The sequence below is a fragment of the Dasypus novemcinctus genome, chromosome 5, assembly GCF_030445035.2.
Source record: "Dasypus novemcinctus isolate mDasNov1 chromosome 5, mDasNov1.1.hap2, whole genome shotgun sequence".
In the NCBI taxonomy this organism is placed as follows: domain Eukaryota; kingdom Metazoa; phylum Chordata; class Mammalia; order Cingulata; family Dasypodidae; genus Dasypus; species Dasypus novemcinctus.
The window spans coordinates 65,132,507-65,157,656 of NC_080677.1; the positions used below are offsets into that span (position 1 = coordinate 65,132,507).

Consider the following 25,150-nt stretch of genomic DNA (forward strand, 5'->3'; position numbering starts at 1 on the left):
GTTTACACATCAGCACACTAGGTGACTGGAGATTTGAACCCTGGGGGGAAGAGGCCAAACAGGACAGTTTATTAGAGGAGAGAGGCAACAGATCCTGGAGGCTGGGTGATGTTTGAGAGCATAAAACAATCTTGGAGGGATGGGGAGCATTAGAGCATGAGTCAGAATAAAAGTAGGGAACAAGGTAGGGTAAACCAGTTTAGGGAAAATGAAAACCTCAAAGTTTCTCATAAACGTCCAAGTGGTTTTTTCAAAACCACCTCCAGGCTCTTTTCTGACCCTGGCTACTTGTCTAGGAGTTCCAATCTGATTTTTACTTAAACTAGACACCAGCCCAGCCCATTCACTTACAAAGTGATCTTTGGACAAATACTAGTCATTATTATTACTGCATTAAAAATAATAATAAATATTAGAATGACACAATGAAGGTATGTCCATGTACCAGTGGACTATGATGTATGGCTACATCAGATTTCCTGGGCTAGTCTTTTGTATATTGACCATAAGACCGATCTTTGTTCAGGTCTGTCCCCACTGGGGCCTGTCATACGTGAGGGACAAAGACCCACCCTTTATTCATTTAACTATGTCCATATGTGAATTTTATACTACCCTAATAACAGAAGGATTTACAAAGTATCCTAGAATAGGATTAAGTATTTACTGTCTATGTTGCTGCTTTAAGTAGTTACAATGAAATGTAAAGGGAACAAATTTTGGAATCAGACCCCGTTTCTTTACTAGTTATGCTACCTTGGGAAAATTATTACCTCTTTATGCCTCAATTTCCTCCATCTGTAGAAAGGGAATAGGAATGCCTATCCTCAGTGTGTAATGAGAAATAAAGGTACACAGCAAGCACACAATACATGACAGTAACTATTATTAGTTCCCTTTCAGAATCACTCAAACACTACTGATGAAGTGAGTAAATCAGCTGGATGATACCCACGAGTAAGGATACCTTCTGAGAGCTCAGAAAGCACAGTCACAAACAGAAGTCATGCTCCTGCCCTGACCTCACTGCTCTTTCCTGACGAACTGACAATTGGAGCAACCACTGATATATCAGAATAGGGTAAGGGAGCACAACCAAGGCACTCTGATCACTCAAAAATTTTTGGCATTTGTCTTGCTCTTTGCAGTGATGTGGATACTATATTTAAATGCTGGATTGTCATTTGGACCTGTTTACAACAGTCACAAACTCCCCACTGCATTCTGAAAAGGAAGTTACAAACCCTACACCACATAGATATTATAATAAGGTGATATTTTCCCTTCAAAGGTGGTATTGGTAGAGGAGGTAATCCTGAATGACCTGGTAGCAGAGAAAGCAGGTCTGAGCTTAAGCATAGGGTTGGCAAAGCATAAGCCAAAGTGTGTATGCACTTTGGGTCTCCCATGTGAGGCTTGGTCTGGATGGACAGTGGATGAAATACTCTCTGTTACATTAGAATTCACATGTTAAAAATCTTTGGAGCATCTCAATCACCACTGCATTGATTTTTAAGCCTTCCCAGAATAACTTTTATTATTACATATCATTAAAAATGACAGCTAAATGATAACCCTTCACTGAACTCCATCAAGCCCTTAAACATAAATATGGTTTTTTAATAATGAATTCTTGATGTGATTATTCACTGTGCGAACCAACATCTCATATTACAAGAGAAGATAATGGAATCCTCTAAAATCATCCTTGCAGCTTTGCACGTGCAACCTTGGTTGCTAAAGCATTTCCCCATTCAAATTGCATTTAGTCATGCAGCTTCTGGGCAGACCTGGGTGCTGATCTTAAGAAATGAGAACTCTTTTCTGGGAGATACATAAACTACTCAGTTCACCCAGGGGAGGTGAATTAACTCTTCCGGGGTACCATTTCACAAATTATTGCTACAAAAATGCTAATTCCATTTAGGAATACAAACCCTAGCCAATATAACTGGGACCAAAGTTATTCTGTCCAAATTAGAATCTGCCCACAAGCCTGAGGAAAACAGAAAGGAGAAATGGGACTGCAGATGAGCCAAGATTCCAAAGAACATTCAAAATCATCTTACCTGTCTTCCTGATGTTGGCCATCTTGGGAGCTACAGGTGAGGGTGGGATGTTTGAATGTAAGTGTATGTGTATGAGGTTCATTGTAGGAAAGCAGGATAAGCAGAAGGGTGGGGGAAGAAGGAGTGGGAAAGATGGGATATAAAAGCAGGGCATTTTTTTGTGAGCAGGCAGGGTTTACGCTTTCCTTGGGGTATATGCAAATGTTATGAATCAAATTAAAATGCAGGTAGGTCTAATCATTTTCTCAAACTATATATGACTAAACTAAATGGTACACTGGAAGAGCAAGTCCACCTTATAAGGGTGCTGAGAGTTAAATACACATACATAGTCTGATGTCTATTAAATGGTGATCCACATCATGGTAACAAGTAATCTTAAAGCTTATTAAATTGTGCTCAGAAGAGATATTACTAAAGTATGCTAACTGAGGCAATATTTCTTCTTTGCATTAGTAGTCCACATGGTAGTCACATATAAAGTGGACATTCACTTACCACTAGGAAATCACTTTGAGATTATAAAGAGTGAAAAAAATGCCATTGAAAGTTCTTGGAAACACTCTCTGACCTCTAATGTTGCACAGAGCTGCAGAAAATTGAGTTAGATAGCTCCTAAAATGGAGGAATACTCTACTCTTTTGGGAAACAAGAACATATTTCCAATCTGTTTCCTGTTCTATTTGCAGACAACAACATTATTATTAGCATAAAGAATTCCTTAGTGGCTTTGTTTAGCATCTGTAAAACATACTTTTCAACCCAGCCTTTCTCGGGTAGAAAATGGTTGTATGGAGTAAATAAAACCTAAACCCATCCCCCACACTCTCTTATGGTCAATATTATTTCAATAATCTTCAGGTTAGATTAATTCATTGTTTGAATTCAAAGTAAAATTCCACTACATTTCTTTTAGTTTCTTTTCATGGTTTTCCTTGACTTTTTGTATGCCTTATGCACTCGTCGGCAGTTAAGTAGGAAAAATGCCCTATGAAACCACTAGATTCTAGAAATAAAATTCTTCCGGTTAATAATGCTTCTTTATTAGTGGAAAGTATGTTTCATGCTCATAGAACACTACACAGCATAAAATGAAGAGAAAGCTACTAAAAAGCTCAACATGGTGGTAAGGACATGCACTAAACGACAACCCTTTCAAATGGTTTCATTTGAAACATTCAGGAAAAAAAAAACTAGACTTGCTTACGAAGGTAAAAACAGAGATCAAAAGGCAGCAAATAAACAAGGACCCTTTTCCACCTAAAGGAACTTGTATTTAGAGATACAAGATACATATCCAGTCACGCTACAGTATTTGTATGTGCTGGGAGGGTTTGAAAAGGATATAAAATTAATTTATAAAATACCTAAAGTATGGTCCTTCTGTGTTTTTATTCACATCTTCTACCCACTTAGCTACATTATAGTCTCTTTTGAACCATGGGTTTAAATACCTGCAGAAAGCAATGGAAGGAACAAAGAAAGCAGAACAAGATAGAAAATCTGAAAATACACAGCACAAGCTTAGCAAGGATGTCTTCACTCTCCAAATGCAAGTGACTATGGCAAATAAACCAGAATGGATGTTGGGTGACTGTGAGGCAGTCTGTACAATGACATGAGAATAATCTCAGCTACAACAAGGCTCAAGGCCCTCTAGGATGTATTCAACATTTCAGGAAAAGCCTTTTCCAGTGGCTTCCCAAGGTCAATCAGAAGCCTCTTTTCAATCCAAGTACTGTCAGCATACCCATTCACCCATCTCCAATATAGCTTTCTCCGGGCCACCACTCATTTGGTTCCTTGGTTGTCAAATAATGGTGCTTTTTGAGCATATTCAGATGGCTGCAATTCCAACCTGGTGTCTGGGTATATAATATCCCAAGAGCAATAAAGAGAAGCAAAGGTCTCTTTCCATTATGAAAGAATGTCACAAGGTCTTTGACTTACTTCCTAGAACAGATCCCAATTTAGAGTCAATAAGAAATGTTTCAGACTGCTCTGTAAAGAGCAGAAAGGGACCCCCTCTTCTGATCCTGGAGCCCTGGCACACATCAAGTGTGATCCAAATAAAAATCCATGATCTTGAAGTTGGTTTAGCAATTTAGCTGCCGCTGCAATGTTCCTTCCTCTTTGTGCACTCCAAAGTAACATGTTCATGCTTCCTTTATGAAATGGCCATTAAAAGTTGCCTGCCAAGTATCTGATCATGATTTATGTGAAAGACTGCCAGATGATAATAATGACTCTAGTTAGCATTTTCCTGATGGATCTGGCAGAGTTTGCCTCAGAGTTACTTGCAAAGGAAATTTTAAAATGTAATAAATTTGGGGTGCAAGACTGTTGTTGTGTGGTGGTTTTTTTTCTTCCAGAGAGATTCATTTGATATTTACCCTGGAAGCCAAGCAAAAACACATTTACTTTGAATTTGCCCTTGCGAAATAAAACAGGTTCAACAAATTCAATATTGCAAGAATTTGTACGGTTTACTAGGTTTTCTCATTAAAAAGTATCTTCTAGGAATTTTATAGACAATGAAGATCTATGCTCTATAAAACTTTTTAAGTTCTCTGGAAACAAACCAGAAGAATTTATGAAATATACTATTTTTGGCTAAACTTTGTTTCTTTCCTCCATATTTAGTTTTCGAGGTATTTATAAATACATTAAATCCAGACTATACTTGCACAGTTATATATTTTTTTAAATCAGAATATTTTTTCCATAGGCCATTCCCACATTCTTAGCTATACCCAATGTACTCCACAAAATAACATCATGAATTTCTCTCCTGAGAAAAGGGTTTTGTTGCTTATTATACGTAAAGACAGTTTTTGCTAAAATAACGTCTTGTGACTCGGGAATGATTTTTTTTTTTTTTTTTGCCGTTAGTCACACTCATTGCCAACTTGCACTTTTCAGGGGGTCACTCAATTAAAACTTGCATGAAGATTTCCACGGTGACTCTGAACAAAATAAAAGTCAAAAAGCAAGTGCAGCCACAGATGAAGGCTAGTGAATGGCCTGGGGAAAATTGTAGAAAATGCCCATGCAGTTGTCATCAAGTGAAACACAGCCACACAGCAAACTGAGTCACCCACAGACAGACGGCCACTCCCAGGAGGAGACATTTGTTCCTTTCACTGACAATAGAAACTCAAAGGACTGGCGCCCTGGCTGCTCCATGAAACCTACAACCACATTGCTTAACTTGCACTTGAGGGACCTTTATTTTGTTTCAGGGAGCATTTGAGAAGGCTATGATCACTGAATCAGAGGCCACTGAAGAGAGCTGTCAAACATTTGTTCCTTCTGGGTTTCTGCCCGTGAAAACGTCTTCACAGTGGGCTTCCTAACATCTCTAGGCAGTGGCGGCTGGAGTGACGTCTGTATCAAATTGCTCTAAACCTGCCTATGTGGCTTGATTTGGCTTGTAGCGCAACATGCAAAAAAAATGCGTTAGATGGGTAAGGGAGCTCTTTGTGCTCTCCAGGATGGACAGGCAGGGAAAGATTAGCTGGTTCTGGCTGGATCAGAAGCACCTCTGAGCAGACATGGGGGTTCAGTAAGATATCAAATGACCCTGTTCTCAGCCAAGGAAGGGACTTGGAGGGAGATTAAGTGGCAGCCCAAAATGAAGGGGCAGGTGGAGACTGACCTGTGATCCAGACTCCCTGTCTGGGGGCTGTCAGAGCCCCCTGGGCTTATGCCTTGGGATGGGACTGTCTGGACGAGGGAGTGCCCAGGCTCAGGTGCTTGGGGCTCCCTCCTGTAAAAACACAATATATAAATACAAAGTCTAAGCCAATTTCTTTTCACATTATATACAACAGTGAGGATGATGCAAAAGCTTTGAATGGGAAAACAATACAATAAACAAGGACATCTACGTTATTAATTAGCAGAGCATGCATTTGTGGTGCATGTTTTAATTCATGTCCCTATTTTTCATCATCCTTTGGGATGATGAGGTACTAAAGGGCTATTGATATAATGGACTGGATAATACCTCTTAATCCAAAAAATAAAAAAGATATGGTTGTCTGTATTCATTCTGCTTCTCATATAGTCATACAAATGATATGATTATTTCAGAAGCAAATGGGATTATTCAATAAATATGGAACATATAAAAAACTGTCAACATAATTATTATTACACTACATATTAGGAATCTTTATAAGAAAAAAATATATATACATTTATGTATATATAGGTCAGACAGTTCCCATTCAATAAGGGTATGTGAAAATAGTGTACAGCTTCACAGATTTGGCTCCATTTCATTAACATGAGTCATATAACCCAATTCTGAAGTTGGAAAACTATGAGGAGTTCTTAATACTTCTCCCTCACAAAGATGATTCCATTATGATGTTCTTATTAAAATAGTATAACAATTATTTCACAGGCAAGATTTCTCAACAGCTATCTGTGGTATCAGATAATTTTTATCACATGATGTGAGTGGGAATTTTAAACAAAATTTAAAAAAATAAGTAATTGCTCTAGAAAATATAGCATGAATCTTGCTAATAAACACGGTGTTCTTGGGGTCCGAAACTCATAGCTTTAATATAATGTAGGATCATTCTTTTTTTTCATTAGATTTCAAAGCCTTGTTATAGGGAATACTGTACTCAAAGGAAATTCTAAATGACATTCTGCAGTTTTATCAGTATTCTCATAAGCAACTGAGATAAGCTAAGGAGTTCTTATCAGGTGACATCATGCAAAACAAACCAAACAACATTCCAAGAAGAGTTTATCAACAATAAGACCTAAAGCATCCAAAGGCTTTGGGAATATGTAAGATAAACTCTAATAGATTATTTATGATGGAGTTTTATGATGTCATTCTGGACCATGCAATGGTATCACTTGAAATTGTCTACTGTTTCTAAGGTAAAGAATCCTCTAGTAAATTTTGACAAACTATTTACAAGACAATACCATTCAGCTGGAAGGTCCAAATTTCAAGGCAATGTTATTATTCTTGGACTGAAAAAAGGCAGGGGATATAATGGATAAGCTAGCATAAATTTCTGACAAGCAGTTAACAAATACTTGATATCCAGAATTTTAAAGTATTTATGCATGACGAAGTGACAGAGACCCTGAGGATAATAACTACCAGTGCAGTGAGAAAGAAGCACATTTTTAAAAAGTATCGGTAATAAAACCAGGTGGCAAGGTCAGTCCAGAAAAGATACAAAGGATGTGTTTTAATCTATAAGGGGAGATAAAGGTTTGATGAGGCTTTAATATGCTTGTACTTTTTTACACGTTTGTTTTGCAAAAACAAAGTGCACAGTGATTTCCTCATTATAAACTACTTTAAATGTAACTTCTGACTCCATCCTAACTGAAATCATTTAGCTATCATTACAAATAGGTAACATTGCATTTAGTGGCATTTAGATTCACTTAAAGAGTATTTTATGCCCTTTTAAAAGTCTTGACAAGGAAAATTTAAAAGGGAAACTTCTTTCTCTAGTCTGAGAGAATGCTTAGATTGCAGCCATGAGACCTCCCAGTGGGGTTCTGGTCGTGAGCAGTACCCATGCTCTAGGACAGTGAGGATTTCTCCCTGCTGCTTCCGGACTGTGTGAGTTCACAGTCAAGAGTGACCCCTCTGAAATGGCTGGGCCCCGGGTGATGAGAAGAAAGGAATATTATCAAAATTCCCTTCAAACACAGAACCAAGACACCACAATGACAGGTTACTGGAGGAAAAAGCCTGCAGGGAGGGTGAGACCCCCACTGTCAGTCAATATTGGTATGGGCACAGTTGCGGAGATGCCTATGTAAAAGAGAAAAGTCATGGTTAATTTTTAAAGGGCAAAAAGGAATTGAAAAGACAAAATTAAGACCAGAAGCTTAGGTTTATGGCTCTTTGACTATCGTTAATTAACTTTTCACACTAATTGCATAGAAGCAATTAGAGGTTCAGACTTACTCAGTTGAATTAGACCGAGGTCTAAATCTTTTGCCTCTGATTTTCTTCCTGTTGCCTCCCAGGTTACCTGAAAAAGACAGTTTTTAGCTAGAATCACATATAAATAAACAACTGCTGAATATCTAATTACATGGGATTTCAAGGGCCTATATCTCACAAACTGAACCACCTAGCACACAGAGATTTGTAGCACTGTACAAATGAGTCTACTCAATGTGTCAAGTACTGGTGCCACCAGATTCCACCATTTCCCATCCAAGAAAAAAGAACTGGACCCTCATTCTAAATATCCTCTTCTGTTTTGGGAGAAGAGCTAAAGAGCTTGCAAGAAAGGATTCTGAATAGTATTCTATACCTTGCCAAGAGTTACTCCGAGGTCGCCCATTTTCACAGATGCCTGAAATATGTTTTGTGTCTGGAATCCTTTCACTCCAAGAATGGGAGAGCCCATTTGACCTGAAATTGAAAATATTTACATGTTGTTCAAAAATGTATTCAAATGAATGTTTGGAAATCAGTAAGTAATTTCTAAGCATTATTGTGCATTAAATAAAGAAAAAAATCTGAAATGAAAGAATGAAGAGAACATGAAAGTCTTCATGAAGAAGGCAAAATTACACAACATTCAATTTAAGAAAAGTCAAATACAATGGAACCCCATTAAAATAGCTTATGAGTGAAAAGAATCAGGGTGCACTGCAAGCCAATTGACATTCCCCAGAACATAGCAACCGCATGTAACAAATTAACAACATATCTTGGTTACATAATCCCAGCAGCAGGGTTATAATGGGGTCCCACCATAGATGTTTCTTAATTGTAAAGCAATGGTTTCCACTCAAATATTATGATAACATGGACTTCCAAGAGATTTCATTAAGGTTTGCTCAACCGAACCAGGTTGACTTTTATGAAAGTAATATTTAAGCTTTCTTAAATGACAAAATTATTTTCTGAGAATTGGCATTTTCTCCACAAATACGGTCTCCCCCAAAAAGTGTAGTCCATGTTGGCTAACTGTCCAACAATTGATCTGAATCAAATGTTTGACATGGAAGTGTCTCTCACAAAGCCCATGCACCATTTAGGTTTTCTACTATTTGTGTCCCACCATCTTTAACTGAATAGTTTACAAGGAACAAAATTTATAAACCTACCTTGAACCACACACAAAAAAGTATTTTGACAAAGTACGTGTATTTAGGAAGAGTCAAATAATTTGATATCATTTTAACTGCTTAAAAATCGTAACCCATTAAGATTTTGCTAAAACCTGGGAATTATTCAAATGAACATTTTAAGCTCTTTCTGAGGTACTTGAGAATATAGCACTATACTTAAAATCTTTACTAGATATCATTCTGGTTAATTGCCAATGATGTCTATTTTAAAAGGAACCTTCTACTGATGAAAGAAAATAAGTGCAACTCAGCACAACTATTGTATATTAACTACCTAGGTTGCAGTTTTTTCAACATCATACACTAATTTCAGAATGACTCATATTTTGTACAAAAGGACAACTGAAATTCTGCTGGAATCTACTGACTTCTCCACTTATTTGCCATGTTATTTAATTTATAATTAAATATTTGACCAATAGAGTATTTATATACTGAGGGAATTAAAGTGCATCCTTAATTTTCTCATTTTCTTAGCCAAAAAGCTCTCAATATATTAAAATAGTACAGTTTTTAAATACCCTTCTTTAGAATTGTACTTTTCATACAAAATCTAATATTTCTACCTTTGCTTTAAGTTACGTTATCTTAGTGAAAACAATCTTTCCTGTTTGAGAGGTCCAAATATAGAATTCCCAGGTCTCAAAAATTCCTTCTCTTCTCCTTCTTGAGTAATGTTTATAAAGAGGGAAATCCATTACAGAATTTTTTGAGATGATTCATTCTATCTAGAATTCCAGAAGGGATAATGTTTCCTCTCAATAAACAATTTCCCCTTCTGTCTAAAATGTAAGTAATGTGCTCAATGTAATACATGGGGTGACCAAATCTTTTTTTCCTATCCATTATACTTCTATCACCAACCTTAAGAAACTCTTCTACAAGAATATTTACCTTCCCTCATTGCGAATGTAGGTCTCATTTCCTAAAACATTCCAACTATTTATTTCTCCTTTCAGTTTATTTTATTAAGCAATTATAAAGCATGCAGAATTTTAAATGTTCTTATACACCTTAAAATCCTAAGCAAGAATATATAGCATCAAAGCTTAAGACATACACATAATATATTAACCTTGCCTGTACTATTATAAAACTCAGGCAAATATTAAAATACTAAATTAATGTGGCAACCAAGCTAAATGTTAATAAAGTCTAGAAATAATCATTCCAGGGATAAAAGACAAAAATCATAATATTAAAATATATGATTCACAGAGAAGCGATCTTTGTTTTACAGCGAGCTTAGCATCAATGTATCTTTTTTTAATTAATGGAGCGTTTAAACATATTGCCACTTAATATTAACAATTGCTTTTATTGAAGCATGACAGTAACCTTTTTCTTTGACTACCAAACATGACATAAAGCTCACCATTTAAAGTATTATTAAATACTACTTATAGTTTCTTAATCCATATAAGAGCACAACTGAAAAACTCCGGGGTTTCTAGCTATATAGATTTAGGGTTGCTGGTTTTTATTTTTTTTTATTTGATTTGATAGCCTGATTTTTATAAAAAGTGGTTCTGAGCATATGGCATTTTGAAGTAGAGTAATCAAAGAAGAAAGGATACTATTTTTTAACATTAAGAAAGAAGGAAGAAGTAATCAAACCTGCTGCAAAATAATGAAATGTTCTGACTAATGGAATAATGTGTGATGGAACAGGTAGAAATCTGAAAATGCGACAGAAAAGCAGACCTCTTCTTAGAACTAGATGCTGAGTTTGTGCTGACTCCAGGAGGAATGTCGCTATAAAAAGAGTCGCCATCTCCAGGCTTTTTTACATAATCTCCCTGGGGTAACTGTCTAAGGCATAATAAACATTTCAGAGTCAGAAAACAAGACACACACATGAACACAGACATATACAAATATTATTTCAGAAAAAAAGAGGTAGGAATAATGATCTACATGAATCAAATCTATCACAACACATAAGATTATTAATACATGTGACAAGTCCAAGTCATTCTAACTATAGAGGTCAAAAATGCAATCACTAAAGCCCTTACAGTTTGGATGAATAAATCCTTGCTTCAGGGGGGAAATATGGAAAGATGAGTCTTTTCAACATAACTTCATTATACTTGGAGATGTTAACTGCAGTTTTGTCTTTTTTGTAAAATTGGTGCTGGGAGAGCTAGCCCTTGCTTGGATAAAGCACAGTTTTTTTCACTGTGGTGAATAAACTAAACTATTCTTTATTTTGAAATGAGATGTAATGTAACACTGATTTGATCTTTAAAGAACTAATTGATTTCTAAGCTATGTTCTATAATTGAATTTAAATAAACCCTTATTAGAGTTCTGGGCTCAATTTGGAGCTTCACTGTTCACTTGACAGGAATTTGAAAAAACTAAAAAGAATTCAAAGGTGAATCAAAAAGGTAATTCTATAACCGGACAGTAAAATATGTGAAGGAAGTTAATTCAGCAAATGGTGAAAGCGTTTTAAGAATAACTGCATTCTTGTTTAGACTATAGGGATATTTATAGGTAGTTAGTGATTGACCTCAGTTCTCTATCTCTACTATATAGTTGGAGTAAAATGAAGAAAAATCTATTTAATCTATTTAAACTGTACTGACCCCACTTGCTGTGATTTTGATTTAAGGAAGATTAGAACAGATTTTCATTCTTAAGGGAATCAGATAGAAACTTTTGGATAGGACCATCCGGTCAACCCTCTACCTACAGTAGCTAAGTTGATTATTTGCAAATATGTAGGTCTCAAACAACCAGCTGCATCCAAAACCTGATCTAGTCACGTTCAGTACCATTGTTGGAGGTGCCACAAACTAATGCTGGATTGAGAATTTTAAACAGAGCTGTACTTAAATAGGTCCCCTTAAAAAGCGTAAATTTGTTAACTCCTTTTTCCATTTGGATTTTCCTTAGTTACAGGGCTAAAATTGGCTAATTGCAATGGTAAATTCTTTCAGAAAAGACCACTTCAGATGGTAATTCACTTTTACTGAGTCTCATATTGTTGTAAATGTTTAAAACACTTGGTCATTAATTCTTTTGAATGGCTGAATACACTCTCTAGTATTATTTCAATGTTATAAATTCAAACATCTCTACAATTTGAAAAGATTTTTAAACTCACATAAAGTACATATCTTAATTTGTATGATTAAATCTACTTCCCCCCTTATTTTAATGAAAGACAACAGAATTTTCATGGAAAAATAATATATTCCCCATATTTACACTGTGAAAAATATAGGATAAATGATATATCTTCCTATGTGAGGGGCTTTTACTCTCTGGAATTATATTTTCTGTTTTTTACCTTGTATCAGTAAATTATTCCATCAATAATTGAAAAATGATCTCAATAAAACCAAAGTTCTTTATTTTGCTTCAGGGAGAAAACTTCTCTTTTGTATCATATTAATATCAACAGTACATTTCCAATAATAATCTTTATGGTTACTAAATGATTTTTGTCACTATTGCCTTGAATGATACAAACTTTTTAAGCTGATGAGAAGTGCCTCACAGAATTCAAGTTAAATAAGGACAAGTGATTATTTAAAAGCTCCAAACTACACTTTACTTTTCCCATTATTCTATCCCCCACGTTGCCCTTTCTCTATGTGGTTCCAGCATTCAGGCATATACCCTGGCATTTACCCAGGACTTACTTGCTCAGCTGATATTCAGGCATACATGTACTGATGTCATAATGCATGGGACCCAGTATTGTTTTGGAAAGTGAGCATGTTTTACCATCCCTTCATTGTAATTTCTCTGCCGTTCATGGTCATTTTTACATACATCTAAATGCTAAATGTGGCATAAAACTTCAGTAAAAGGCCTGATTATCATCCTGGGCAGATTAGATTCTTATCTATCTCAATTGTGAAGTCTCCAAAATTCAGAAGTACATCTTTGCATTCTCCTTATAATTCCACAAGGAATGCATATAACTTTCTTCACATAGTAAATGTATAAAAATATTAATGGTCAGGTTTATATATTTTACTAAAGGTCTCTGAAAAATAATATATAACACCCTTCACTGTTCAGAAATTTATCCTTTTCACTGTTAAATCATTATATATCATCATAAATTTATTTCTTCTTGTTTAACATTTAGAGAAGATAGACTACCTGGGCCCTGTGGTCAATAAAAATAAAATGACATCTAATCATTGTCATTTATCATGATCATAAAGAGGCAATTTATAGCTAAATTATCCCATTAATTTTTTAATCAAATTAATTTTTCTAGTTCTTCATTGTCTTTATGGCTCTCTTTTCAAATGTTTAATATGCTACTTATTTTATGGAATTTAGGGACCTAGAAGTGTCCTAGGGAGCCTGACCAGGTTAAGTTTTATAATGGGAAAATTACCTCATATTTTCCACATGTTAAAATATGCAAATATTTTAGAGATGTGCATGAATTTTTTTGTAGGTAATGATCAAAAGAAAATAAAACCTGCTTTCAGTTTATTTAACTAAGTATTATGTCCTCAAAAAGAATTCTTTACTATGTAATTACAGGTTGTTTTTTCTCCTGTATAACCTTGAATTGGTACTTCATTTTGTGTTTTGAATGGATACATCCCATTTAATAATGTTCTTGTGAAGGCATTTCCTATTCTCAAGGCAAGGGCTAACCCCTATAAATTAATAACTCTAGAAGAACTGATTCATACAATCTGCAATTTTTATTTCTCCCCAGCTCTATAATACTCATGCTTGTTGTTTGTTTGTTCTTATTCTATATCAGAAGATAAAAACAGCCTCTTAATTTATTCATAATTATAAATCACCTAGTTGTTGTGTTGGTATTCTAAATTTAAACATCAAGAATGTTCCTTGGATTATCCTAAAAGCCTTTAGACAATTGGTTGGTCTTCTTATGAGGTAAGTCTGATTATTCCTAAATGATCCACTGAATAATAATGTTTAACTTAATTTGCATATTCAAAATGAGAGTAAAATTTTTAAAAAGAACATTTAAGCTAGTCTTTTTTTTTTTAAGGAGGTACCAGGGATTGAACTAGTACCTCATATATGGGAAGCTGATGCTCAAACCACTGAGCTACATCTGCCCCCTAAGCTAGTCTTAAATATAATGCTGAAGAAGGTATCTCTAATGCTTGGTTGGTGTCTGGGCTGTCTGTTCATGGAATTATTACTTTGCTATTATAAGAAATATTGTATAATATGTACCAAATCACATTGACAGAGGTATAAATATCACTGAAATAATAATAATATAAAAACACACTTAGAGAGGTTTGAAAAAAGGTGGGAGATTCACAAGCAGAAAATAAAGTGGCTAAAACAGGTAATGGAAAAAAGAAATGGGCAAGGGAGAGTTTCTGCTTAAGGTAAAAGCATGGATTAGGAAGATATGATCTGATTATTTACTTTATTTCTCATTAACCAAAATGATGTGTGCTAATTTCAGAAAAAGGAAGAGAACAAGATTTCAGCCAAAGATGTGTGTTTTATAAATCCAAGTTAAAATTTTTTATTTTATTGTTATTTGCAAACCTGCCCCCAAACTAATAATTTCTGTTACAAAGAATATAGCTACTAAGTCCAAATTGATTATGCTATAATATAAACAATAAAATCAATGGAAAAATTTTGAAGGTCTTCATTTTGCGCATTTTAAAGAAAAGGCTAACTAGGCCTCCTTCTAACTGTGTGGCATCTAAGGTTTCTTTGTGGCTCCTGGTTCCACGGTTCTACCCTTCTTCACACAGCGACACTGCTGGATTTAAAGTGATACATTGCTCATGTGTCAGGTTCTGTGTTCACTGTGCCCCAGAAAATGGGACTTCTAACTTTCATTAAGCAGTCTTGTGAACAATATCAAAGTAAAGGGTTTGTTTCTCATCTTTTTGTCAAACTTGAAATTCAACATACCACACATTCCTTCAATACAACAAAAACCTGAGAATGCATCTCAGGAGGAAAAATATATCAGATTATCAGATTCATCCATTGAATTGCTTGTCTATCTTCTCTAACACTTTAAAAGTTATGCCCAATTTGACATTCTGTGCCATAACATCATTAATAAGAATCTGACAAGGGGATACATATTTAATAAGGTCTTGCATTTAGTGCCAAAGAAAAACTTATGTTAACCGACACTTCCGTCAGCTCAGCCAATATTTGTGGGACCCACTCACACTGATGAATGTAACTACTTCTTTCAAAACCACCACATCCACCTCTTTCATCTGAAGATAGAGAAACACAAAATTTGCCAAAGACCATGTACTAGTTCCTGTTACTGTAATGCTGTAAAGATTACAATGAACTTTATCTGATTCAGAGTTAAGGAAAGTTTAAGTTTAGCAAGTGGATTTCCTATTCCTTGTCAATTGGTCCTTCCGCCGTGAACCCTGCAATGAAAATCTAACTTAAGGCAATGACAACTCAAAATTTTGAATTCTGCTTTTTGGCAGAAACCTTATCTGAATGGTTGCAGAATTTTTACAAGGTTGTAAATTTCTTAACACATGTTATAGTCTCTTGGCCTTACCACCTTTTCTATGAACACTAATACGCATTCTCAAAAAGGAAGATGGTATTTGCTGCGGAAGATCTTTCCACATTCAAGACTTCCTGAACTAAAGACCATGCTTTGCTACTTCTCTTCTCTGTTTTGAAAGCTATTGTGCAAACTTAAGATTCATTAGCTATAGACAGGGGCAAAAAGTAAAAAAAGGAAAGAGAAAAGGTCATGTTGAACGAAATGTATCAAAATATAGAAAATGTGTGCCACTGAAAATATGAGCCAAGTTCAAAAGGAGTAGCCAGATTGATGAAATTATAACTTGGTCATACCAGGAGAATTATATCAGGCACAGAGAGGAGATCATTGAGTGTGAAAATTTTCTTAACTATATCTATGAATATACTGAGTTAACATGAATGAAGTGACAAATGAATTATGAGAAATTACAAAATCACTTTTGAGTAATATGATCAATAAGCTTATTGTAGATAGATTCCCTAATGAGAACATCTTAGAGAGCTGTTTTTAGCTTTGCTTTTGTTACATATTTGAGATATTTAACTTTCCTCTTTATACACTTGGCAATATTAGTTTACATTATAGTTCTAGCTCCTGTGGAAAATGGAGCTGATGAATCAATTTTTGACAATGTTATTAGCCTAATTTTATTTTCCACTGAGGAAAGCCACCAACCTTAGATTTCTGATATGATTACTCAACCTCTACCCAACAGAAAGCCTGAATAGTTTCTTTTCTCCTCCAGTGCTTTTGGACAAAAGAGTTTAAAACACATCAATAAGAAAGCTCATTGTTGTTGTGTTTTTTTAAAATTTCATTGATTTTTGTATCAGATTTATGGTTTTCCATAAAGGGCAATATTTTCCACAATCTATTCTAACTAATAAGGATCTCAAATAAGTTATTCTAACTAATAAGGGCAATATTTTCCACAATCTATTCTAACTAATAAGGATCTCTAATAATGGGTGGGCAGCATTAACTCTATGACTCATCACTAAAGCATTCCAGGAAATTTAAATTACAATGTGGAAGGAAACAGAGAGTAAAGTTAAAAATTTTAATTTGTGAAAAAATGAAGGTTGGGGCACTGGGTCTGAAAAAATATCAATGTTTATTATATCTTACACCTAATCTGTCACAGGCATTTAATGAAACAGACAAAAAAATCTAAAGAAATAGGAATCTTCATAAATCTCTCAAGTATAGAATTTATACTATGGTTTGTGAGGCCTGGTCTGGGTCATCAGTTTCCAGGATATTTTAAACCTTTTATCAGTTACTGATAGCAAAGGTAACTTTATAAATTTGAAAAATGAATGTTATACCCCAATATAATGGGCTAGTTTAGATTTAGAAAAATAGATAATTCTTATAGAACTACATGAATATTTTGTATCTCTTTTTATGTTGTTGGTTAAACACAGATTTTAACATTATTTTGAACAGGGTGCCTGACTTTTACCATAGGTTTCCTATTCGAAAAAGTACATCAGACAATCAAAGATTCCAATATGCAAATTTCTTTACCTGTTCAATTAACTAATGATTAAAAAAATTTATTTTCTCCTGCGGAGATAGACTTAACAAGTACATGAGACATTGCCTGAAGGCAACATGGTGCCCGAATAAACAAACATTGTGTCTTATCACAAATGAACTGAAGTTATTACTAATATAATAGTAAAAAAATACCAATAATTTTTCTTAAAAACTATAGGCATAAAAGAGTTATTATATACAATGAGGAAAAGCAAATAAACTAATGTGAACAAAGGTGACATCTTAATAAAGAGAAAGTTCATTTTAGCTGGAAAAAAAATTTCCATATCTATTACTATAAAATTACACAAATTAGTACTTCCATTAATTGTAATATTGTTGGATGAAAGAACCATAAACCATTAAATCTAATTAATGACAGATCTATTTTAAGTGAATACATTTCAAGGCAGTATCATTAAAATTATTATTTCAAGGTCATGAAAAACCAAGATTAGTTTATGATCATTGTAGTATAAAAATAAGGTGATTTTGATTTATAATTGCATGCATCAATTTCAGATACTAATAGGATTTAAACCTTTCAGTTATGTGTCCACATTATCCTCATCACATACCTCTGTTCTCGATAGTTTCTTCTCATGGATAAGAGAAAAAGAAAAGCAAGAATTAGTTACCTGTGGAAGTATATTAGGAGGGAGTACTAAACATATACATAGCTCTAGTATTCTTTAGCAAAATCCACAGAGGATTTTGAATTACAGAATCCAAATGGTGAATACATAACCACACAAATTTCATTTCACCATTAGAAGTGACAACAAAGGGTGAGTGACAATATTGCCAAATAACTATCCATTTTTAAAAGCATTAATAAGCTTAATCACTAAAAAGTGACTTTTCAAATATAAATTATAGTAAATACTTAGTAATATTCTAAACTTAATCTTATTTCAAATATGGGTTTTCAGAGATATACATTGATTTTATAAATAATGAAATAAATGAAGCAAGTTACATAAAATGTGCTTTCATAGAAATAAAATCATAATCCATTCCTTTTTAAATATATACTCCCAAACCATAGTAATCTCTAAGAATTACACATTTCAGAGAAAATAAACTGACATCCAGAACATCTTATTTCATCATGTATGATAAATAAGAATGAGATACTTCATGGCTGTTATGGACCTCCTAAGTTATTGCTACTTATTCACTGAAATTTAATATTGGAAATATTTTTTTCAAAGTTCAGTCTCTGTTTTTTACTTGGTCATATACTAAAATAAACTAACATTGACTTCCAAAACAAACCAACCTTAAACAAAAACCTGTTTCAGAGGGTGTGGTAGTAAGATACCATTAACTTTTTTCAAAAGAGTTAATTTTTAACTTTCCATCATGACATAATTGTTAATATTTTGAAGACCTGTTAGAAATACCAAGCACGAGTAGTTTGGGCTACTTCGTCTACCATCAAAGATAGTGTTTCCATATGGATTTTGTTCTTAGAACTTTACTTGCTAATCTATTCCATTTATACTATAAGTATCATGTTTAACAACTGGCACATGAGGGTAAAGTGCTACTTTGTTACTTCTTAATTTTTATTCCTGAAACCATCAAATGTGGAAAAAAATATAAGCCCAGAATAATTCTGTTCAACATGTTTCACTTTTTATTCCCTTGGTCTGAATACCTGAGTCATCTACCAGTTCTAAATGAGTATTCCTCATTTCTTATTCCTGTATCCTCTACTCCAAAGCCTGGAGAGTAGGTGGAAATCTTTAATGGGAAGTACTAATAGGAAAATTATTTCTAAGGTCCTAAATCAGTTTTTGAATTTCAAGTAGAATATGTGAAACATCATATTAATGGATTTAATTCCTGTACTAAAATTCTCCATTTTCATTCTATTATTAAACATTCTGAATTATTTTTAGTAACATTAAAGCTTTCATCATTTAGGTACAAATTATTTATGAAGAGGATTCTGCTGTATGAACAAGTTTTGCCTCTTTCCTTAATGAATCTGCAAATTGCATATATTCAGAAATGAAAAAATGAAGCCACTGTAAAACTTCAAAAGAATTTTCATAAGAATAAGAAGTCATATACAGAAAGAAGTACTCTTAATTTGAATCATTAAAAGAAATGGACACAGGTAGTTTCCTAAGCAATAGTCGATGTTCAGATTTCCTATTTTCTGAAAAGAAATAATTCCAAATTGTAAAAGTAAAATACCAACTTTCATCAGTAGGTGGCAGAAAATTACACATTGCAGTGTTAACAATTTCCCTTTAGGTTTTCATTTGCCCAAGTGAAACCATGAACTACTTCAAAACAGCAATCCTTGTAGTTTTAAGTGTTATTAAGTGTTGCACCTGGGAAGTCAAGGAAATAGTGTGAACTCAATATGGGGCTAATTCACCCCAGGCATGAGGAAAGATCAAAAACAAAACACAGAAAAGCCTTCCTTACAAACATAATTTTATAACTCCAAATGTTGTACTGAAGTCTGACAGTGCAAATCTAAGTATGCAGCATTATCTAACAACCGGCACATCAAAGGGACCAAGAGGTATTGAGCATCTGCTATGAGATGAAACAGCACTAGAAGCTCATGATCAGAGCAAATCATTACTACTAGTCCGGGCCCTGCTTCACTATGTTATGCCATGTTAACTATGCTAAGCTGTACCATGCTGTCTACGCCATTTGATAATAAATTCTTCCACAAATGTCTTTCTGTATTTCAATAGTTTATAGCATACAAAGTTCAAACTGGCAATAAAAATGAACTGCTCTCCCTTTTCATTCAAAGAAACTCTTATGGTTTTGACCTTACCACAAGCAATTGCCATATACCTTTACAGGTGTCTCTTTATATAAAATGGGTTTAAGACAATATTAGGTCTTAATATATATTTCCCATACATTTTATACTAATAAAATATTTGGGAATCCTCTATATTTTCTATGTGACGTTTCTGTAACCTAAAGCTTCTCTGAAGATAAAGAAAGAAAGAAAAAAAGACACTGGGGAACATATAGAAGAAACTGTCACTGTACACAAGAGATAACAGATTTCATGGTGATGAAAGAAACATTGAAAAATTTTTATTATACTTTATTTTTTCATTTTTACCTTTTTAACATTCTCTTTATTTTATAGTTCTATTTTATAGTTTTATTTTATAGTTCTAGCTCTTATATTTAAGTCTTTGATCCATTTTATTTGATTTTTGTATGTGATGTGAATTAGAGGTCCACTTTCATTCTTATGTTAATAGAGATTCAGTTTTCCCAGCACCATTTGCTCAAGAAACTGTTCCTTCCCAATCGAGTGTACTAGACATCCTTGTCAAAAAACAGCTGCCCATAAATGTGAGGACTGATTTCTGAGGTCTCAGTTTGAATCAATTGGTCTATATGTCTGTCCTTGTGCCAGTACCATGTTGGTTTGATTACTCTGGTTTTGTAAGTTTTAGGATCAGGAAGCATTAGTCTTCCAAACTGGTTGTTCTGTTTTCAAGATGGCTTTGACAATTGGCATACATTTCATGATTGGCTTTTCCTTTTCTTCAAAGAAGTATGTCGGAATTTTGATTGGGATTGCAATGAAACTATAAACCACTTGGGTAGAACTGATATCTTAACAATATTTAGTCTTCCAACCCACGGACACATCTGTCCTTTCCTTTATTTGGGTCTTCTTTGATTTATCTTAGCAATGTTTTATAGTTTTCTGTTTCACATCCTTTACATTTTGGGCTAGATTTTTCCTAGGTATTTGATTTTTTTTTAGTTGCTATTATAACTGGAATTTTTTTCCTGATTTCTTTTTCTGATTGTTCATTGCTAGTGTTTAGAAGCACTAATGTTTTTGCATGTGGATCTTCTACCTCACTACTTTGCAGAATTTATTTATTAGCTCTGGGAGATTTTTTTTTTTTTTTTGGTGAGGATTTTTCAGGATATTCTGTATACAGGATCATGTCAACTGCAAATACAGAAAATCTGACTTTTTCCTTTCCAATTTGGATGTCTTTATTTATTTTTCTTACCTAACTGCTCTGGCTAGAACTTCCAGCACAATGTTGAATAAGAGTGGTGACAGAGGGCATCCTTATCTTGTTCCTTACCTTAGGGGCAAACTTTCAATCTGTTACCACTAAGTACAAATTTAGCTGTGGACTTTTCATTTATGCCCTTTATCATGTTGAGGAAATTTTCTTCTATTCCTATTTTTCCAAGTGTTTTTATCAAAATAGGATGCTAGATTTTGTCAAATGCCTTTTCTGCATCAATTAAAATGATCATATGGTTTTCTCTCCATTCTGTTAAATGTGGCATAGCACATTAATCGATTTCCTTATGTTGAAGCATCCTTGCATATATGGAATAAATCCTGCTTGATCATGGTGTGTAATTCTTTTAATGTGCTCTTGATTTGGTTTGCTAGTATTTTGTTGAGGATTTTTGCATCTATAGTCATAAGAAATAATGGTCTGTAAATTTCTTTTCTTGTGATATCTTTATCTGGCTATGATATGAAGGCAATATTGGCCTCACAGAATGAGTTTGGGAGTGTTCCCTCCTCGTCATTTTTTAGAGAGTCTAGGCAGGATTGGTTTAATTCTTCTTGGAATGTTATATAAAATCCCTCTATGAAGCCATCTGGTCCTGGGCTTTCCTTTGTCCAGAGGTTTTTTTATTAGTGATTCAATCTCTACTAGTTATAGGTTTGTTGAGATGTTCTATTTCTTCTTCAGGCAGTGCAGATAGTTTGTGTGCTTCTAGGATTTTTTCCATTTCATTCATGTTAATTTCTCAACATACAATTTTTCACAGTATCCTCTTATTGTCCTTTGCATTTCAGTGGGTTATTAGTAATGTATCACTTTTAATTTCTGATTTTAGTTGTTTGTTTCCTCTTTCTTTTTTTCTTTGTCAGCCTGGCTAAAGTTTTGTTAATTTTATTGATCCTTTCAAAGAACTTTTGTGTTGATTCTGTTGTTTTTAAATTCTGTATTACATTTATCTTCACTCTAATCTCTGCTATTTCCTTCCTTCTTCTCACTTTGTGTTTAGTTTGCTCTTCTTTTTCTAGTTCTTTTAATTTTGAGGATAGATGTCTGATTTGAAATCTTTCTTCTTTTTAAATATAAGAATTTAGAGCCATAAATTTCCCTATCAGCACTGCCTTTGCTGCAACCCATAAGTTTTGATATGCTGTTTCATTTTCATTTGAGTCCAGATATTTAATTTTCCTTGTGATTTCATCTTTAACTCATTCATTGCTTAAGAGTAAATTGTCTAATTTCCACATATTTGTGAATTTTGCATCTCCCTCTGTTATTGATGTCTAGTTTCATTCCATTGTGGTCAGAGAATATACAATGTATGATTTCAGTATTTTTTAATTTATTGAGCCTTGTTTTGTGACATACTGCTTAGTGTCTTCTAGAGAATGACCCATGTGCACTTGAGAAGAAAGAATGTGTATTCTGTTGTTGTTGAGTGAAGTGTACTATATATGTATTAGATCTAGTTGGTTTAGAGTATCTCAAGTCTTGTATTTCCCTATTGATCTTCTGTCTAGATATTCTACCCATTATTGAAAGTCTCCTACTATTAATGTGGAACTATTATTTCTCCCTTCAAATCTGACAGTATTTGCTTCACATATTTTGAGGGTCTACTGTTATGTGCATATATATTTATAATTATTAGGTCTTCTTGCTGGATTGACACTATTGTCAGTATATAATGTCAGTATATAAAGACCATCTTTGATCTCATAACAGTTTTTGACTTAAAGTCTATTTTATTTGATATCAGCATAGCTACCCCAGCTCTTCTGGTTACAACTTTGCATTATATATATATCTTTTGATCCTTTCACTTTCAACCTATTTATGTCTTTGAATTTAAGGTGACTCTCATGTAAACAGCATGTAGTTGGGTCATGCTTTTTTATCCATTCTACCAATCTCTGCCTTTTGACTGGATAGTTTAATCATTTACATTTATAATAAATACTGATAATGCAGGACTTTCTTCTGCCTTTTTGCTATTTCATCTTTGCAAGTCTAATTGTCCTTCACTTCTTCTGTTAATGACTACTTTCATGTTTAGTTGATTTTTTTGTACTGTACCATACTGAGTCCTTTCTCATTTCTATCTGGATATTTTTTCATATATTTACTTTGTTGTTTCTATGGGGTGAAATTTAACATCCTAAACATATACCAATTGACTTCAAAAGAAGACACATACACGTTCCTATGCCTCTCAATTCTTCCACTCTTTTTTACTTGTTACAGTTGGATCTTTGTATATTTTAAGTTCAAAACCATAGGTTTGTCATTACTTTTTATGCATTTGCATGTTAGCATCTGTATGGAAAAAGAAGTAGAGATGCATATCAAACAATACACTACAATAACACTGGCATTTATTATTACCCAAAGGATTACCCTTACTGCAAGTCTTTATTTCTTTATGCCATTAAAAAAAAATTGCCTAGTGTCCTTTCCTTTCAGTCTGAAGAACTCCCTTTAGCATTGCTTATGATGAAGGTATAAGGGTGATGAACTCCCTCAGTTATTGTTTATCTAGGAATGTCTTAATTTCTCCCTCATTTTTGAAAGAAAGTATAGCCAGAGATAGAAATCTTGGTTGGCAATTATTTTCTCCCAACTCTTTAAATATTTCTATCCACTGCCTTCTTACCTCCATAGTTTCTGATGAGAAATCGACATTTAATATAATTGGGACTCCCTTGTACATAACATGTTCCTTTTCTCTTGGAGGTTTCAGAACTCTGTCTTTGTTCTTTGCATTCAACAGTTTGATCGATATGGGGCAGGGCATATTTTTCTTCAAGTTTATCTGTTTCGTGTTCTCTGGGCTTCTTGGATGAGCATATTCACATCTTTTGCTAAGTTTGGAAGTTTTCTGTCATTATATCTTTGAATATTGCTTTTGCCCTTTTTACTTGTCTCCTTCTGGGATTCCCATAAAGAATATGTAGGTATGTTTGATGGTGTAGGTCTTTTATGCTATTTTTGCTTTTTATAATTCTTTTTAATTTCTGCCCCTTAATATGATTCATTTCATGTATCTTGACTTTAAGTTCACTTTCTTTCTTCGGCTAGCTGCAATTTGCTGTTGAAATTCTCTTGGGAATTTTTCATTTCAGCTATTGTGGTCTTCAACTCCAGTAGTTTTATTTGGTTCCTGCTTAAAATTTCTATCTCATTATTCAGATTCTCATATTGTTCACTGTTTTCCTAATAGCCTTTCATTCTTTCTCTGTATTTTCCTTCATCTCCTTGAGCATATTGAAAATAATTTTTCTAAAGTATTTTTCTGACAGGTCCATAGTCTGCTTTTCTTCTTGGATGAAACATCTTCCTTCCTTCCTCCCTCCCTCCCTTCCTCAACTTCCTCACTCCCTCACTCTCCCTCTCTCTCTCTCTCCCCCTCCCTCCCTTCCCCCCCTTTCTTGTCATCTTTTGTTGCATATTATATATTTTAATAGTTTAAAATGTTAACCTTAGGATTTATTTCTGAGATGTCTATTTCTTGAGTTTTATAACCAGCTGTTGATAGGATACAGATTTTCTTGAGTGCAAGTCCTCCTAACAAGAAGGTCAGCCCATGACAAATGCAAAATGCAATGACTTTTCCATTTTTTATGGATCTGTTTCTTGTCCTGGGCCTGTGCTGCCTAGTGGCCTTAGGAGTTCCCCTATTTATAGGAGTTTGAATGCCCTCTCTTCTTCCCAGGAGACAGACCTTCTCCCTCTCTTGGGTGTTGTACTGTCTTTGCCCCAAGTCATTTGCCTCAATTGTTTCTTACACTTCTTTAGTATATTGAGCTATTTTGCCAGAGGGAAAATTCTGG

The 25,150-nt window shown here is 34.1% G+C and overlaps 1 protein-coding gene across 22 annotated transcripts in view; it reads right to left on the minus strand.

Annotated features, from left to right (window-relative positions):
• The window catches only part of ADAM22 (ADAM metallopeptidase domain 22), a 255,747-nt gene that overhangs the window by 13,169 nt on the left and 217,428 nt on the right, over positions 1-25,150 (minus strand). For 2 of the 22 annotated variants that reach the window (XM_058297026.1, XM_058297033.2), the window contains 5 exons: positions 17,850-17,867; positions 10,914-11,021; positions 8,384-8,484; positions 8,029-8,095; positions 5,728-5,838 (listed from right to left, as the gene is read on the minus strand). In XM_058297026.1, coding sequence (XP_058153009.1) covers positions 5,728-5,838; positions 8,029-8,095; positions 8,384-8,484; positions 10,914-11,021; positions 17,850-17,867 — 405 coding nt within the window. Of the gene's footprint in view, positions 1-3,436; positions 4,464-5,727; positions 5,839-8,028; positions 8,096-8,383; positions 8,485-10,826; positions 11,022-17,849; positions 17,868-25,150 lie in introns of those variants that run through there. The other 20 variants (XM_058297027.2, XM_058297036.2, XM_058297031.1 and 17 more) reach the window with 18 other exon arrangements.